At 43.1% G+C, this 18,006-nt stretch overlaps 1 protein-coding gene across 5 annotated transcripts in view; it reads right to left on the reverse strand.

The window, feature by feature from the left end:
* Window positions 1-18,006, reverse strand: part of ABCB1 (ATP binding cassette subfamily B member 1) — a 63,435-nt gene that overhangs the window by 24,912 nt on the left and 20,517 nt on the right. For all 5 annotated transcript variants that reach the window (XM_062623643.1, XM_062623645.1, XM_062623641.1 and 2 more), the window contains 7 exons: window positions 17,721-17,892; window positions 16,402-16,515; window positions 15,288-15,398; window positions 4,015-4,140; window positions 3,623-3,826; window positions 3,062-3,232; window positions 533-694 (listed from right to left, as the gene is read on the reverse strand). In XM_062623643.1, the coding sequence (XP_062479627.1) occupies window positions 533-694; window positions 3,062-3,232; window positions 3,623-3,826; window positions 4,015-4,140; window positions 15,288-15,398; window positions 16,402-16,515; window positions 17,721-17,892 (1,060 nt within the window). The remainder of the gene's footprint in view (window positions 1-532; window positions 695-3,061; window positions 3,233-3,622; window positions 3,827-4,014; window positions 4,141-15,287; window positions 15,399-16,401; window positions 16,516-17,720; window positions 17,893-18,006) is intronic.

An 18,006-nucleotide genomic window follows, 5' to 3' on the forward strand; every position in this document is an offset into this window, starting at 1 on the left:
AAAACATTTCTGTTATTTACATTCATTTCCAACCTGGCTACATAACTTTTGAAGCATACATATTTCTGCATTCAGCATAGCTGGAATCTTTTTCTCCTATTCCTTCATTATTTTATTTTTGTTTCACAAAGAAATTCAGTATGAAGGATTATAACCAAACATCTTAAAATGCATGCTCTATTCCTCCAATATCAGCTACTGTATTTTACCTTTTATCATAGGCTAACAAAAAGTAATGGAATAGCAAACTACTGGAGTCAGCTGCTCTACATTAACCGCATAAAAGGAAAATACGAAATAAACCATAAGCTTAAATCCCTAGGCAATTAAAAATTTACTGTGCTGGGTTTAAATAGGTCCAGTATCAAAACTGATTGTCCTCTCTTTCAAGTTATTGCTCTCCTTTCAAAGTAGATTTTTTTTGCTGTTAACACAATATGCTGCAGAATTTCTCATACTTCTGTTAGCATACAGTAACCATGGGCATGGAATACAAAAAACAAAATGAGGCAACAGCTAGAAAGAAAAGTACCTGCATGTTAACGAGTTTGTAGTAGATTCCTTTTCTCTCAAGCAATTTAAAATGATTCCCTTGTTCTGTGATAACTCCACCTTCGAAGACAGCTATAAGATCTGCATTTCGGACTGTTGACAGTCTATGAGCTACTACAACCGTGGTGCGCCCTTCCCTTGCCTAGAAATAACAATATTTAGTATGAGCATTTCTAAATATATTAAAAATTGTTCATTTTCATATTAGAGTTGAATAAGACCCAAGGGAAACCTTAAAATGGTTCACATAAAAAATATAACTTTCAAAAAAAAATTTAAAAACCAGATTTCAGTAGGTATCTTAAAACAGAAATGTAATCTTTAGCTTGGAGATTAATATTAAAGACAGTCTTTCACTGTGGCACATAACACTACCAATTTTCAATCACAAATATCTAAACAAAATTCCTAATATTTCAAATTTTAGAATGTTACAATGTTACAAACATTAAAATTTTTAAAATGCTAAATGTTCTTCTATTTAAGCCCATAGCTGTTCAATTAAACCTTAAAATCTGTGAAGGAGTTTATACTCAGAAGCATTAGAAAATATTTCAGACTGACATTTAAAAAATGTCAGTGTTTTAAGCTCTAAGTCACTGACAACTCAAGTAGCTTTATTGAAAATAAAATTCTCTATAATTCCATGTGAAATTTCCATTACCTATCTTTGGATATTTATATGCCTATCACACATAATGTATCAAATGTCACAGCTTGCCATTTGAATTACTTGGCTGCATTAAAATGATCAAGCAACTTTTAGTTTAAATAATCAAAGTAATGACCCCAAATAGTGGAATTTTGTTGGAACCTGGATGGAGTTCCTCCTCAGTGACATCCCTCAAGCGTCCATACAAGGACCAATGCTGTTTAATATCTTCTTAAGGACATAGATAAATGGGATTGAGTGCACACTGAGCAAGTTTGTGGATGACACCAAGATGAGTGGTGCAGTTGATTTGCTTGAGGGAAGGGATGTCACCCAGAGAGACCTCAACAAACTTGAGGAGTGGGCCCATGTGAACCTCACAAAGTTTAAGAAGGCCAAGCGCAAGGCCCTGCACCTGAGTCAGGGCAATCCTCAATATCAGTACAGGCTGGGGGATGAAGGGATTGAGAGCAGCCCTGCAGAGAAGAGTTTGGGGATACTGGTGGATGAAAAACTGGACATGAGCTGACAAAGTGTGCTAGCAGCCCAGAAGGCCAGCTCTGTGCTGGGCTGTATCAAAAGAAGTGTGGCAAGCAGTTTGAGGGAGGCGATTTTGCCCCTCTACTCTGCTCTTATGAGACCCAACCTGTATTGTGTTCAGCTCCAGAGTCACCTGTACAAGAAAGACAGGGACCTCTTAGAGCAGGTCCAGAGGAGGGCCACAAAAAAGATCAGAGGGCTGAAAGACCTCTTACATGAAGATAGGCTGAGAGAGTTGGGGTTGTGCAGCATGGAGAAGAGAAGGCTCCAGGGAGGCCTTACTGTGGCCTTTCACTATATAAAGGGGACTTATAGCATATGTGGAGAAAGACTAATTACCAGGTACTGTAGTAAGAGGACAAGGGACAATGGTTTTGAACTGAAAGAAGGTAGACTTAGATTGGATATAAGGAAGAAAGTTTTTATAGTGAGGGTGGTAAGACACTGGAACAGGTTGCTTAGAGAAGTTGTGTATTCTGCATCATTGGAATTGTTCGAAATCAGGCTGGACAGGGCTTTGAGCAACATGGTCTAGTCAAAGATGTCCCTGCCCATGGCAGTAGGGTTCAATTAGATGATCTTTTAAGGTCCCTTCCAACCCAAACCATTCTATGATTGTAGGAGTCCCTAGGTCTTCTGCAAAGGTTTGTGAGGAACCAAATTTAGAAGATAATGTGACAAAGAAAAATAACTTCTCTACTAAGTGTACTTATAGTAATAATTCTCCTCAAACTGTCTTTATCCAGCATCAGTGGGAAGCAGAATATGATTGAGCAACTTCTGAATGCCATTTGGGGGTATAGCCCCAGTATCAATATAGAGACTCCTGAGTTGTTTCAGGGATCAGCTGTGCCTTAGTGAGACAGCTCTACACTAGGAACAAAATAAGAAGTATTTAAGTGAAGCAAATGCTTCCCTGGAGCATGTCCTGCCAAGTCACTGCAACAATCACTTATGACATGATGGTAGCACTAATCTTGTCTGTCAATCTTCAACAGAAGTTAATTAAGTAGGTGATTAACAACAATATGCACGTGACTAAGGTAAGTGCAGGGGATGGTATTTACACCAAGAAAATGTTGAATTAAAGTTAAAAACACAGAAAATTTAATTCCACCTTCTTACTCAAAAAAAAAGACTACTCTCTTATAATACCTGCAGGATCTCAAAAATTCTCTGTATAATGAATATTTGCCAAATCCAAGTTTACCTTTTGTGTTTTAAGAGTCTGTTTCTTGCACCTCTTTCAACAATTGTTTTGGAGAAAAAAAAGTATTAGGCTTCTCCTTCTCTGCTTCATTTTAGAAGCCTACTGACCTTGTCCAGTGCTGCCTGCACAACTGCTTCACTCTCAGTATCCAAAGCTGATGTTGCCTCATCAAGCAGAAGAATTTTAGGATTGCGAACCAGAGCTCTGGCAATTGCTATTCTTTGCTTCTGGCCTCCACTCAGCTGTGCCCCTCTTTCTCCAACGAGGGTTTCAAACTTCTACAAGACAACCACACACATTTCCAAAACACTCAGTGGCACAGTCCTTTCAACAGAGAAAGACAGTGTAAAGACAAGCGACATCAGTGGCAGGAGCCCCAGCAGCTTCTCCTTCCACTAAACCACTAAAAGATACACAACCACTTGGATATACCTGCCTAATCTTTTGTGTCCCTGGAACTCTAATAGTTCTTCAAATGCTCACCAAGTCATGAACTAAAGATATAAAATGAACATTATTCTCAAAGGTTATGAGGAAGCTCTGGATAGCTCTGCATATTCAGAGCTCCACAGATAGCTTCCGCTGTTTATGAGAATCCCTTCTAAGGAACTGCTTGGCACAAGAACATTTAGGAGAAATTACTTCAGCAGGGCAGCTGCTTTGCTTACATTGGGTAGCTTCATGATGAAGTCATAAGCATTTGCTTCCTTGGTAGCTTTTTCAATGTCTTCCATGGTGATATCCTCACGGCCATAACGAATATTTTCTGCAATAGTAGTAGCAAATAGCACGGGTTCCTGATTCACCACACCGATAATCTCCCGCAGGTATCTCACATTTAAGCACCTAATATCCTGCCCATCAATGGTAACCTAAACAAAAGGAAGCAGACAAAAATCTTTTACTGAGTATTTTGGTCAAGGATCCTCTCTCCCCAGGTTAGCACACACCTTTTAGGAGAGACTTCACTGTGTCATTGAAACAAGGGCAGTGAGGGGTAGTGAGAGCCAGACTTCCAACAGCTGTGATAGACAGTGTCATCTCCCTGGAGGTATCTTACCCTGCCTTCCTTGGGATCGTAAAATCTCTGGATGAGCTGAACAGTTGTACTTTTCCCACAGCCACTGCCACCAACCAGGGCCACTGTCTGGCCAGAACTAATCTTGAGATTCAAGCCCTTCAATATCTGCATATGTAAGAAAGGTGACCAAAAACATAACAGTATGTAAAAATGTCAGTGTAAATTTAAAGAAAGTTTAAAGACTACAGTGAAATAGCCTTCATATTTATAGCAGAATCTGATAAAAAAAAAAACATTCATAAATATGGACATCTAAAGTTTCAATAACTAATGACTTCATCTTAATTTTCTTCATATTTACCTCACAATTGATCTGATTTCAATGTATTATACAACACACTTCATCATTATCCATATCATAGACCAGTTAATATGACAAAATAATAATATGATTACTAGCCATAACCAAAATATAATATAGAAATAATATGATGCAATATTTCTGTATTCTGTTGTCTCACCTTTTCCTTTAATGCACCATGCAAACTGCTGGAACTGTTGTATAGTAGAAGTCATGGTTAAAACTGACAGAATATACTCTGCATTGTTTTGGAGGGAGTCATCAATTAGAATTGCTGGTGTGTCTTCTTTACAAGACTGACATTTCATTGCACAACATACAGCATTTTTGTACTAGTCAGCATAAAATGTAGCATTTCATAACCATGGAATATACAAAATTTTGCCTTCCTTGGGACTCTCACAAGGGTAAATGTAGCTCTTTGGTGCTCTTTCATTTTCAGGAATATAACCTGCATTGACCTGAGTAGTGGGGCTGGAGAAGAGGCATGTTAGAGAGTTACCATGTCCATGCCATGTATACTAAATTTTGTCTATCTTTCTGCTTATCTTGCTCACATGACTAGTAAGAAGATACAATAAGAGGAAAAAAGGAATAAAGTGGTTTTGTTTCTACTTTAGACTACAAAAGGTGCATGAGAGTTTGTACAGCTGTCACTACTTAGTACTACTTCTGTGGTTGGAGATACATACTGAAATGGATAAAATAGAGAAAAACAGTTTTTTTTTTTTGCTAATTAGCCTTCTAGAAGGACTAAGCTGCAATTAACTATTCATACCTGAATATCAGCAATATGCATCATGGCTAAGTACAGTTTTCCATACTAAATGTACAGCCATGCACCGATACATTCCAATACTCTCCCCATGTACTTCCCAACACAGTGCAGCCCTGTGTCCTTGTCATCATCTCTTTCTTCCTAAATTCCTACCCTTTGAGCTATGCTGCCTCTCCACCCTTAGTACCACTGTCTGCGTGCTTTACAAGTGAAATATACCTCACTGTTTAGGAACAAGAGGCCCAGTTAGAATTAAACTTGGCTAGGGATGTTAAGGATAACAGGAAGGGATTCTACAGGTACATAGCAAAAACCAGACTAGGGACAATGTAGGCCCCCTCTGGAAGCTATCGGGAGAACTAGCTACACAGGATTTGGAGAAGGCTGAGGTTCTGAATGACTTCTTTGACTCGGTCTGACCACACCACCCAAGTCTTGGAAGGCAGATGCAGGGACTGAGAATGAAGACCTTGGGCCCACTGTAGGAGAGGATCTGGTTCGAGACCATCTGTCCTGGGTTCCGCAGTAGCAGTCATGTTTTTCCTTTGTGTTAACTGGTACAGTGCTGTGTTTTGACTTCCAGTTTGAGAACAGTGTTGGTGAAGCCGATGTTCTCGGTTGTTGCTAAGTGATGTTTACCCTGACCAAGGACTTTGTGAGGCTCATGCTCTGCCAGGGAGGAGGGGAGGCTGTGAGGAAGCAGAGACGGGGCGCCTGACCCGGGCTAGCCGGGGAGGTATTCCATACCACAGCACGTCATGCCCGGGGTGAGGGGTAACTGGGAGTGACCCGGAAGGACGGGGGTTTCCGGGTGGAGCTCGTTTCTCTTGGCCGGTGGTATCGTATTCTCTTCCCTTGTTATTTTCCCTTATCATTGTTGTAGCTGATAGTAGCGGTGGTGATTTGTTGCTGGACTGTTTTTGTCTCAACCCGTAGGAGTTGCACTCTCTCGATCCTCCTCCCCGTTCCTCCGGGAGCGGGGAAGGGGAGAGCCCCGGTGCGGGGAGGCGGGGGGGGAGACGGACACGGACCTCGATTGTTGTCAGCTCGGCACCACTCACTGGGAGTGAGTGAACAAGCTACCTGACTGGGTTTAAACCACGACAGTTCTTTTTGGCGCCCAACGTGGGGCACGAAGGGTTGAGATAAGAACAGATCTGACTGGATTGATAGTCACTCGTCACAATGCTGATTTATTGGCTCTCAAGGTTGTTCCTCTTGATCTCACAGTTTCAGTATATGATATCTTACGTCCATCCGGTACTTGCTGTATTAGTGTTTTTCAAGTATGGGGCTTGGGCTAAGGTTTTTATCCCATTGTACTTTATGGTAATGACTTGTAATACAATAGAATCATTGATCATGAAATTGATCTGGCTTATGTTCCCAGTGTGGTCACCACCTTTATACTTTGGGAGGTATATGATGGAGGTGCTTAGCAATTACACATCTTTTTTCTCCTTCTCAGGTGCTCAACCTGGGAAGGAGACATCCTTTTACCCTCCTAGTCGTCCCCCCAGACCATTTACATTTGAGAGTTTTGAATTTTTTGAATGGCCTTTTAATGCTGTTGAGACTTGTTTGCTGATGGTGATGGGAATCACCATGCTAACACGCATACAGAGTGTGTTTTACCCACTACTGATTTCAAGAGTTAAGCAGATTCAGGTTTGGGTCTTGTCTGGGGTCAAACGACGATGTAGGAGGACCGAGAGATTTTCCCTGAGGCTGGACAGCCATGAGTGGCAGGGTGTGTGGGATAGTATGGGCAAGTATCTAGGTCAGTGGGCCCCTCCAGTACTTTGGAATTTCACTACTGAACAACTGCAAAATCCAGAAGAATTAGTAAAACACTTAAATGAGGTGTGTGGTCATTCTGGCCATACCAGAGATGGACAAATCATGGCAACGTGCTGGGGCTTGGCCTATGCTTACAGGGCCTTGTTCAACACTATCCAGCACCTTCAAAAGGAAAAGAATGTCGGCGGATCTGAGGGCAAAGCAACAGTCGCTACTCAAACTTTGGCTGCAATGAACAGCACAGCTGTCCCAGTGGCAAGTACAGCAGCTGCTCAAACTTCAACTGCAACAGACAGCGCGGTTACCCCAGCTCCAAGCACAGTAGCTACACCACCCCCAGTAACAAGTACAGTTGCTACTCAAACCACAGTGATAATCACTGCAGCCAAACCAGAGGACCAATTCGTACCAATATCAGTTGCCCCTGTACGCAAGAGAACAAGCAAAAAGGAGGCAAAAAGGGTGAAGCGAGATGAAGAACCAATGAATTCACCACCCGGTCCAGAATCTGATCAGGAGTCATCATCACATGACGAAGAAGAAGAAGAAGAGGTAACTTCTCGACCTCGGACCTCAACCGAGCTGCGGAATATGCGAAAAGATTTTACCCGTCAACCAGGGGAGCACATCATCACCTGGTTACTCCGATGCTGGGACAATGGGGCTGATGGTCACGAACTAGAAGGTACAGAAGCCAAGCAGCTGGGATCACTTGCTAGAGAAGGGGGAATTGACAAAGCAATTGCAAGAGAGAAAAAGTCCCTCAGCCTTTGGAGGAGGCTCTTGGCAGCTGTGAAAGAAAGGTTTCCGTACAAGGACGATGTTACGAGTCGTTCGGCCAAGTGGAATACTATAGACAAAGGCATCCAGTCTCTGAGGGAATCGGCCATCGTAGAGATGATCTATCACATCAAGCCGAATAACGGGGATACACCTATAGATCCAGATGAAGTTGAATGTACACGACCCATGTGGCGAAAACTTACACGGAATGCACCGTCATCATATGCCCATTCATTGGCAACAGTAACCTGGAATGACATAGTACCACTAACAGTGGATGAAATGGTTCATAAACTCCGAGAGTTCGAAGACAATCTCACCCCTTCCATCATCTCAGCTGTGAAAAAACTGTCCCAGGACATCGAACAATTGAAGGACAATCTATCTGATTTATCCGGCTCCTCACGTGTACCAACACACGTCTCAGCTATTAACAAAAGGCGTCCTATTGTTCAAGAGAGGAGATACAGGAGGTATACGCCACGGGGTACCCTATGGTTTTACCTGCTGGATCACGGAGAAGACATGACAAAGTGGGATGGAAAACCTACTTCAGCTTTGGAGGAACGGGTGAGTGAACTGAAGAGGGGAGCAAGGGCCAAGACTGATCGTCCCATGAGAGCTACGGCTTCAGTCTCTGGTGATCAGTTTCCCAGATGGAGTGGAAGAGCTGATTTTACTCCAGCTCCTGTGATAAAGAAGAATAATCCCTTTCAACACGACTTAAGTGTCCAATGCTGTGACGACTGTTAGAGGGGCCCTGCCTCCAGCCAGGTGGAGGTAGGGGACAATCGGATTTACTGGACTGTGTGGATCAGATGGCCTGGCACATCAGTCCCACAGAAGTATAAGGCTCTAGTAGATACCGGTGCACAGTGTACCCTGATGCCATCAAGCTGTCAAGGGGTGGAACCCATCTATATTTCTGGAGTAACAGGAGGATCCCAAGAGTTGACTGTGCTGGAGGCTGAAATCAGCCTGACTGGGAGGGAATGGCAAAAGCACCCTATTGTGACTGGTCCAGAGGCTCCATGCATTCTCGGCATAGACTACCTCAAGAGAGGGTACTTCAAAGACCCAAAAGGGTACCGGTGGGCTTTTGGTATTGCTGCTTTGGAGACTGAGGAAATTGAGCAGCTGTCCACCTTGCCTGGTCTCTCAGAAGATCCCTCTGCTGTGGGGTTGCTGAAAGTTGAAGAACAACAAGTGCCAATTGCGACCACAACAGTGCACCGGCGGCAATATCGCACCAACCGAGACTCCCTGATTCCCATCCATCAGCTGATCCGTAGACTGGAGAGTCAGGGGGTGATCAGCAGGACCCGCTCACCCTTCAATAGCCCCATATGGCCAGTGCGAAAGTCTAATGGAGAATGGAGACTAACAGTAGACTATCGTGGCCTGAATGAAGTCACACCACCATTGAGTGCTGCCGTACCGGACATGCTAGAACTTCAGTATGAACTAGAGTCAAAGGCAGCCAAGTGGTATGCCACGATTGATATTGCCAATGCATTTTTCTCAATCCCTTTGGCAGCAGAGTGCAGGCCACAGTTTGCTTTTACTTGGAGGGGTGTCCAGTTCACTTGGAACCGACTGCCCCAGGGGTGGAAACACAGCCCTACCATCTGCCATGGACTGATCCAGACTGCACTGGAACAGGGGCAAGCTCCAGAACACCTGCAATACATTGATGACATTATTGTGTGGGGCGATACAGCGGAAGAAGTCTTTGAGAAAGGGAGGAAAATAATCCAAATCCTGCTGAAAGCCGGTTTTGCCATAAAACGGAGTAAGGTCAAGGGACCTGCACAGGAGATTCAATTTTTGGGAATAAAATGGCAAGATGGACGTAGACAGATCCCCACAGATGTGATCAACAAGATAACAGCAATGTCTCCGCCAACTAATAAGAAAGAAACGCAAGCTTTCTTGGGTGCAGTGGGGTTCTGGAGAATGCACATCCCAAATTACAGTTCGATTGTAAGCCCTCTCTATCATGTGACCCGGAAGAAGAATGATTTTAAATGGGGCCCTGAGCAGCAACAAGCCTTTGAGCAAATTAAACGCGAGATAGTTCATGCAGTAGCCCTTGGACCAGTCCGGACCGGACCAGATGTAAAAAATGTACTGTACACTGCAGCTGGGGAGAACGGTCCTACCTGGAGCCTCTGGCAGAAAGCTCCAGGGGAGACTCGAGGTCGACCCCTCGGCTTTTGGAGTCGGGGATATAAAGGATCTGAGGCCAGCTATACCCCAACTGAGAAAGAAATACTGGCAGCCTATGAAGGGGTTCGAGCTGCTTCGGAAGTGATTGGCACTGAAGCACAGCTCCTTCTGGCACCCCGGCTGCCCGTGCTGGGCTGGATGTTCAAAGGCAGGGTCTCCTCTACACATCATGCAACCGATGCTACATGGAGTAAATGGGCTGCACTAATTACACAACGAACTCGAATAGGAAATCCCAGTCGTCCAGGCATTCTAGAAGTCATCATGGACTGGCCAGAGGGCAAAGATTTCGGAATGTCACCAGAGGAGGAGGTGATGCGCGCTGAAGAGGCCCCACCATATAATAAACTGTCAGAAAGTGAAAAGCAGTATGCCTTGTTTACTGATGGCTCTTGCCGTATTGTGGGAAAACATCGGAGATGGAAGGCAGCTGTATGGAGTCCTGGACGACAAGTTGCAGAAACTGCTGACGGAGAGGGTGAATCGAGTCAGTTTGCCGAGGTGAAAGCCATCCAGCTGGCCCTGGACATTGCTGAACGAGAAAAGTGGCCAGTACTTTATCTCTATACTGACTCATGGATGGTGGCAAATGCCCTGTGGGGGTGGTTGAAGCAGTGGAAGCAGAGCAACTGGCAACGCAGAGGTAAACCCATCTGGGCTGCTGCACTGTGGAAAGATATTGCTGCCAGGGTGCAGAACCTGGTGGTGAAGGTACGTCATGTAGATGCCCATGTACCCAAGAGTCGGGCCACTGAGGAACACCAGAACAACCAACAAGTGGATAAAGCGGCTAAGATTGAAGTGGCTCAGATGGACTTAGATTGGCAACGTAAAGGTGAATTATTTTTGGCCCGGTGGGCCCATGACACTTCAGGCCATCAGGGCAGAGATGCAACATATAGATGGGCCCGTGACCGAGGGGTGGACTTAACAATGGACACTATTGCCCAGGTTATTCATGAGTGTGAAACATGTGCTGCAATTAAACAAGCCAAGCGGTTAAAGCCTCTTTGGTATGGAGGACGATGGTTGAAGTATAAATATGGGGAGGCCTGGCAGATTGACTATATCACACTGCCACCAACCCGCCAAGGCAAGCGCCATGTGCTTACCATGGTGGAAGCAACCACCGGGTGGCTGGAAACATACGCCGTGCCCCATGCCACTGCCCGGAACACCATCCTGGGCCTTGAGAAACAAATTTTGTGGCGACACGGCACCCCAGAGAGAATTGAGTCAGACAATGGGACTCATTTCCGGAATAACCTTATAGATATTTGGGCCAAAGAGCATGGCATTGAGTGGGTATATCACATCCCCTACCATGCACCAGCCTCTGGGAAAATCGAACGGTACAATGGGCTGTTAAAAACTACACTGAGAGCGATGGGTGGGGGAACTTTCAAGCATTGGGATACACACTTACCAAAGGCCACCTGGTTGGTCAACACCAGAGGATCTGCCAACAGGGCTGGCCCAGCCCAGTCAGAACTGTTACATATTGTAGAGGGGGACAAAGTTCCCGTGGTGCATATGAAGAATTTGCTGGGAAAGACAGTCTGGGTAATTCCTGCTTCAGGTAAAGGCAAACCCACTCGTGGGATTGCTTTTGCTCAGGGACCTGGATATACTTGGTGGGTAATGCGGGAAGATGGGGAAGTCCGATGTATACCTCAAGGGGATTTGATTTTAGGGGAAAACAGCCAGTGAACTCAATTGTATGCTGTTGCCTGCTGTGTAATGCTTTTATAGCCCATCAACTAGATGTCTCCAGGTCACAAGCGACTGGCCCTGACTTCCCTCCAGCCATCATCCCAACAGAGAATGAACTTTGAACATCATGGACCGAATGGACTCGGCAGCATTATAGGGATTGGTCCATGCACTAAGAAAATGATTTTTCCTCTTGGTCTGTATGTATATGGATGTATATATGTGGGAGAGCGATGGTGTATTGAAAAATGTGGGATCTGAGCACGACGTGAATGGTATGGAATAAGGGGTGGATAATGTCCTGGGTTCCGCAGTAGCAGTCATGTTTTTCCTTTGTGTTAACTGGTACAGTGCTGTGTTTTGACTTCCAGTTTGAGAACAGTGTTGGTGAAGCCGATGTTCTCGGTTGTTGCTAAGTGATGTTTACCCTGACCAAGGACTCTGTGAGGCTCATGCTCTGCCAGGGAGGAGGGGAGGCTGTGAGGAAGCAGAGACGGGGCGCCTGACCCGGGCTAGCCGGGGAGGTATTCCATACCACAGCACGTCATGCCCGGGGTGAGGGGTAACTGGGAGTGACCCGGAAGGACGGGGGTTTCCGGGTGGAGCTCGTTTCTCTTGGCCGGTGGTATCGTATTCTCTTCCCTTGTTATTTTCCCTTATCATTGTTGTAGCTGATAGTAGCGGTGGTGATTTGTTGCTGGACTGTTTTTGTCTCAACCCGTAGGAGTTGCACTCTCTCGATCCTCCTCCCCGTTCCTCCGGGAGCGGGGAAGGGGAGAGCCCCAGTGCGGGGAGGCAGGGGGGAGACGGACACGCACCTCGATTGTTGTCAGCTCGGCACCACTCACTGGGAGTGAGTGAACAAGCTACCTGACTGGGTTTAAACCACGACACCATCTTAAAAGTCTGAACGTGCACAAGTCCAGGGGCCTGATGAAATCCATCCATGGGTCCTGAAGGAGCTGGTGAATGAAGTTGCTAAGCCACTGGCCATCATATTTGAAAAATCCTGGCAGTCAGGTGAAGTTCCCGATGACTGGAAAAAGGGAAATATAACCCCCATTTTCAAGAAGGGGAAAAAGGATGACCCGGGGAACTACAGAGCAGTCAGTCTCACCTCTGTGCCTGGCAAAATCTTGGAGCAGAATCTCCTGGAAGGCATGCTAAGGCACATGAAAATCAACAAGCCAGCATGGCTTCACTAAGGGGAAATCCTGCCTGACCAATTTGGTGACCTTCTATGATGGGCCTATGGAACTCATGGACAGGGGTAGAGCAGTTGATGGCATCTAACTGGACTTGTGCAAAGCATTTGACAGTGTCCCACACGACATCCTTATCTCTAAATTGGAGAGACATCAATTTGATAGGTGGACCACTCAGTGGATAAAGAACTGGATGGATGGCTGCACGCAAGGAGTTATGGTCAATGGCTCAATGTCTGGCTGGAGACCAGTAACGAGTGGTGTCCCTCAGGGATTGGTGTTGGGACCAGTCTTGCTCAACATCTTTGTTGCTGACATGGGCAGTGGGATTGAGTGCGCCCTCAGCAAGTTTGCCGATGACACCAAGCTGTGTGGTTTGGTTGATAGGCTGGAGGGAAGGAATGCCATCCAGAGGGACCTCGACACGCTTGTGAGGTGGGCTAATGCCAATCTTATGAAGTTTAACCATGCCAAGTGCAAGGTCCTACACCTGGGTCAGAGCAATCCCAGGCACAGCTACAGGTTAGGCAGAGAAGAGATTCAGAGCAGCCCTGCGGAGAAGGACTTGGGGGTGTTGGTCAATGAGAAAATGAACATGAGCCAGCTTCATTGTGCACTTGCAGCCCAGAAAGCCAACTGTATCCTGAGCTGCACCCAAAGGAGCATGACCAGCAGGTCGAAGGAGGTGATCCTGCCCCTCTACTCTGCTCTTGTGAGACCTCACTTGAAGTATTGCGTGCACTTCTGGTGTCCTCAACATAAAAAGGACATGGAACTGTTGGAACAAGTCCAGAGGAGGGCCACGAGGATGATCAGGGGACTGGAGCACCTCCCATGGGAAGATAGGCTGAGAAAGTTGGGGCTATTAAGCCTGGAGAAGAGAAGGCTGCGTGGAGACCTCATAGCAGCCTTCCAGTATCTGAAGGGGGCTTATAAGAATGCTGGGGAGAGACTCTTCACTGGGGACTGCAGTGACAGGACAAGGGGTAATGGGTTCAAACTTAAACATGGGAAGTTTAGATTGGATATAAGGAGGAAATTCTTTCCTGTTAGGGTGGTGAGGCACTGGAATGGGTTGCCCAGGAAGGTTGTTAATGCTGCATCCCTGGCAGTGTTCAAGGCCAGGTTGGACGAAGCCTTGGGTGACATGGTTTAGTGTGAGGTGTCCCTGCCCATGCCAGGGGGGGTGGGAACTTGATGATCTTGAGTGACAGAGCACTGGAACGGGTTGCCCAGGGTGGTTGTGGAGTCTCATGCATTGTAGATATTCAAGGCCCGCCTGGACAAGTTCCTGTGTGATGTACTCTAGGTTACCCTGCTCTTGCAGGGGGGTTGGACTAGATGATCTTTTGAGGTCCCTTCCAACCCTTGGTATTCTGTGTGTGATTCTGTGTGTGATCTTAAGATCCTTTCCAACCCTAACTATTCTATGATTCTATGATTCTAAGAGGCACAGATAAATACTAACATTTAGTATGTCTTATTTTGCTATAAGTTTTCTCTTTACTATAATTTATGAAATTATTATTATTACTATAAGTTATGAAATTATTACTAAACGTTTTGTGTAGCCTTAACTTCCTATAGTTATTATCTTTGAATCCATGGGGGAGAAATCTCTATTCATATCATACCTGTATAAACTTATAAAATAATCCACTGAGATCAATAGTTATCTATCTTTTCATTCATATTTCTTATGAAGAAAAATAAGCACATTGACTTAATTCACTTTCTTGATAGAAGGAACCCCCAAAATATGTAACATATTTATGAGTAAGTATGGCTTAAAAAGATAGCTCTGTGTCTTTCTGCCTATCAGAAGTAAGGAAGATACCTTTATCCAGGTAAGTGATTTTCCTTCAATGTAGGGAATAGTTACATAGTACAAAGACACTCTTCATGAAAATATTTTCATGAATCATTCAAATGTCATCTATCTCCACTGCATTAAGACTCTAGATTTATGGCAGTGCTTTAAAATGCAGACTTTGTGTAGAAAAACAAATACAGATTCTGATCTCTATTCTGTATTTAACAAGTCCTTGCTGGATCTGCTTTCATTATCTGAGATATAGTCTTAACAGAGCTGCATTGCAGGTCCTTTTAAACCCACTATGTCATTACTATTATTACAGTACACATCCACTTGGGTTAGATGCATAAATTTGTATTCTGATAGCAATAAATCTTTAAGTTTTATTGCATAGCCACACTGACTACAGCTTTAGGCAGAAAATTATTCAGAAAACTTGACATGTTTAGATAAAGTGTAAATAACTCTAGCTAAAATCCCTGTAATGGCAGAGTTGTTTTATATAAGCTAGTGAATCTAATTGGAATAGTTGTATTTCTAACAAAATTTTACTTATGTGTTTTTTTTTTTTCTAATAAATGATCCACATGTTTAACTGTAATACATATAAAGTTTCATTTACCGTACCTCAACATCTGGCCTGGATGGATAATTGAAGTAAACATTTTGGAATTCCAAGGTCCCTTGAATGTGGTCTGGTTTGTAACCTGCCTCTGAATAGCTGTCAATTTGAGGTTCCTGTGCAAAACAAAATACAAGTTAGAATAAAACCAACCAAACAAAAAATCCAACAAAAGTTTTTTCCTGAGGATTTCTTTCATAAAACAGTCGTAGAGTGCACTGTTATTCTGCAGAGCTATTAAATGTAATTCTACAGCAATTGAGAGTTCTGAAACAGGTAAATTGCATGATGTTTTGCTGCCTCATTACTACATTCATGAGCTTATGCAAGAATACTTTCATAATTTCTCTATTTAAGCTTTTGTGTGATTTAGTACATATTGTCTTTAAGACTGTACCACAGCTTGCCATAATTTCAGATTTATTTCACTGTCTGACGGTTAACCTGAACAGGCCATTCTAATGGGCATTCATACAGCGTTCATTTATACCTTTGCCCTTTTTGCTGAAACAATATGTGTAAGAAAGAACCAATCCACTGACCATTAAGCAGAAAGAGAGTTCTTAATTATGACTGCTTTTGTTTGCATCCAGGGTAGGTTTACAAGTTGAAGCATGTCTTAACAGTAACCCAAAATATGCAATTGCATTTCATAGAGCTTCGTTAGTTAGTAAAATCACAGCTTTCCTGACTTCAGACTCTCTTGGCGATTGAAGTACGCATCAAGGTTACCAAGTTGTGTTTTATTGATTTGCCAATGCTCACACTACTGGTGGTGACAGTGATACTTTGAGACCTATGCTCACATACCTGCGCCATTTATAATCACATCTCTATATTGCATCATAGATGTGCCTTTCATGATAAAACATTAGACGATGCCTCCAACATTAAATGATTCAGAGACCTACTTTTACCTTTGAAGTAATGACTGATAAGTCTAGAAGACAAAGAGGAACTGACTAATAATTATACAGTCTACATGCTTATATGTTTATAATTCTGTTTATTTTACACACTGTTATTTTTCTAATTTTATATCCATAAATACTGCCTGTACTTTAAAAAGAATGGTATCTCAGTTTTGAAATGAGAGTAAGGGCAAAGATAGATACTCACATTGTCTATGATATTAAAGACTGCATAAGCAGCTCCTCTTGCACTAGCAAATGCCTCTATGCTTGGAGCAGTCTGTCCAATGCTGAAAGCTCCGATCAATACAGAGAAAAAGACCTGAAAGGTTTATGGTGACATATTTAAATACTTATTTAAGCACAGAATTACATTTATTTATTTACATTAGATATCTTTGGGTCAGGAGGCTCCATGCATGTTAAGGGAAGTTTAAGGAATGAAGAATTAAAGAGAAAAATGAAATGGCCTCTCTTGAGCAAAATAATAACTCTAAGGAAAAGACTTTTTAAGATTCAGCTGAGAACTGAGTTCATGGACAATGTGAATGTTGCAAACATATTGATAAAAGTGAAAAAGTGTCTGAGATTTGCAAGTTCTATGGCAAAAAATGTATAATTACACTTGATGTCTCAGGATTTATTCTACTAGTTAATTCTTTGGCAAAAAGATGTTCCAAAGCCCAGAAAGTATATTGTGTATCTTCCAATGAAACAAAGACAAGATGCAAAGCATTATCATTCTGCTTTCAAAGTGACAGTGAAATAAAGTATGCAAATCCAGTTTCTTAATCACAAAGTAATACAGGGTCCCTCTGCTGGAATGAAAGAGAATGAGTGCAAACAAACAAGAAAAAAAATTAAACAAAGCAGAACAAGAAAAAAATGTTCTTTTCAGTGAAGCATAGTTTATTACTTTCAGCTAGTATCAAAACAAAAGTAATAAAACCACAGTGCTTGGAGATCATAATAACAGCCATAGTATGTCAGAGCAAAGGTCCATCACACCCGTCATCTTTTCTCCAACAGTGGCCATTCACAGATGTGAACCTTAATAAGGTTACACCCTCCCGTTCTTGTTATAAAAACACCATTCCAATGAACTACAACATAGGCAAGAGAAATTGTAAATAATTAGAACTGAGAAATTCTGAAAAAACTGAAAATAATTAAACTGAAAAAATTACACACAAGGGCATGAACCTCAGTGAGATGTTCTATGTGCTAGCCTGTCTTTAAAAAAAAAAACGCAGGTTCGAAAGAGCCAGTAATACATACCAGAGCCATTTCTCACAAACTTCATTGACCCATAAATTTAAGAAAACAGGTACTTTAAAAAATACTTACAGATACATACACATACATGAGGTCTACTGGCTGAGTTTCATCATGATTAACAAAGTCATTCTTCTTACCATATTTGTTTGATAATTCATACAAAATTGGAATTATTGCCACATCAAGAGAAGAATTTTATTTTCTTTAGTGTTCCTCACTCTTACTGTAAATTTACTCATTAATACTTACCGTAAGAACTTTGCCAATAGTGTAATCATCAGTTAAGACCAAGGTAGTTCCATACCAGAAAGCCAGAGCATATGATGCATATATCAGTAAGAAAGCAGCACCAATAGAAATATTAGCTGTAATAGCCTTTTTTATTCCAATCCGTTTAGCATCTTCTAAATTTTTATGGTATCTGGAAGAAAGATAGAAGTTTAAAATAGACTCAGACTTGTACCATGGCACACAGCACCAAAACCTCTGTGGATTAATTAGAAAAAGAACACTCACAAAGTATACCAAGATGTGT

Source organism: Pezoporus occidentalis, unplaced genomic scaffold (assembly GCF_034315485.1).
Source record: "Pezoporus occidentalis ecotype Australia unplaced genomic scaffold, CSIRO_AGI_Poc_V1 ctg257, whole genome shotgun sequence".
In the NCBI taxonomy this organism is placed as follows: Eukaryota; Metazoa; Chordata; class Aves; order Psittaciformes; family Psittacidae; genus Pezoporus; species Pezoporus occidentalis.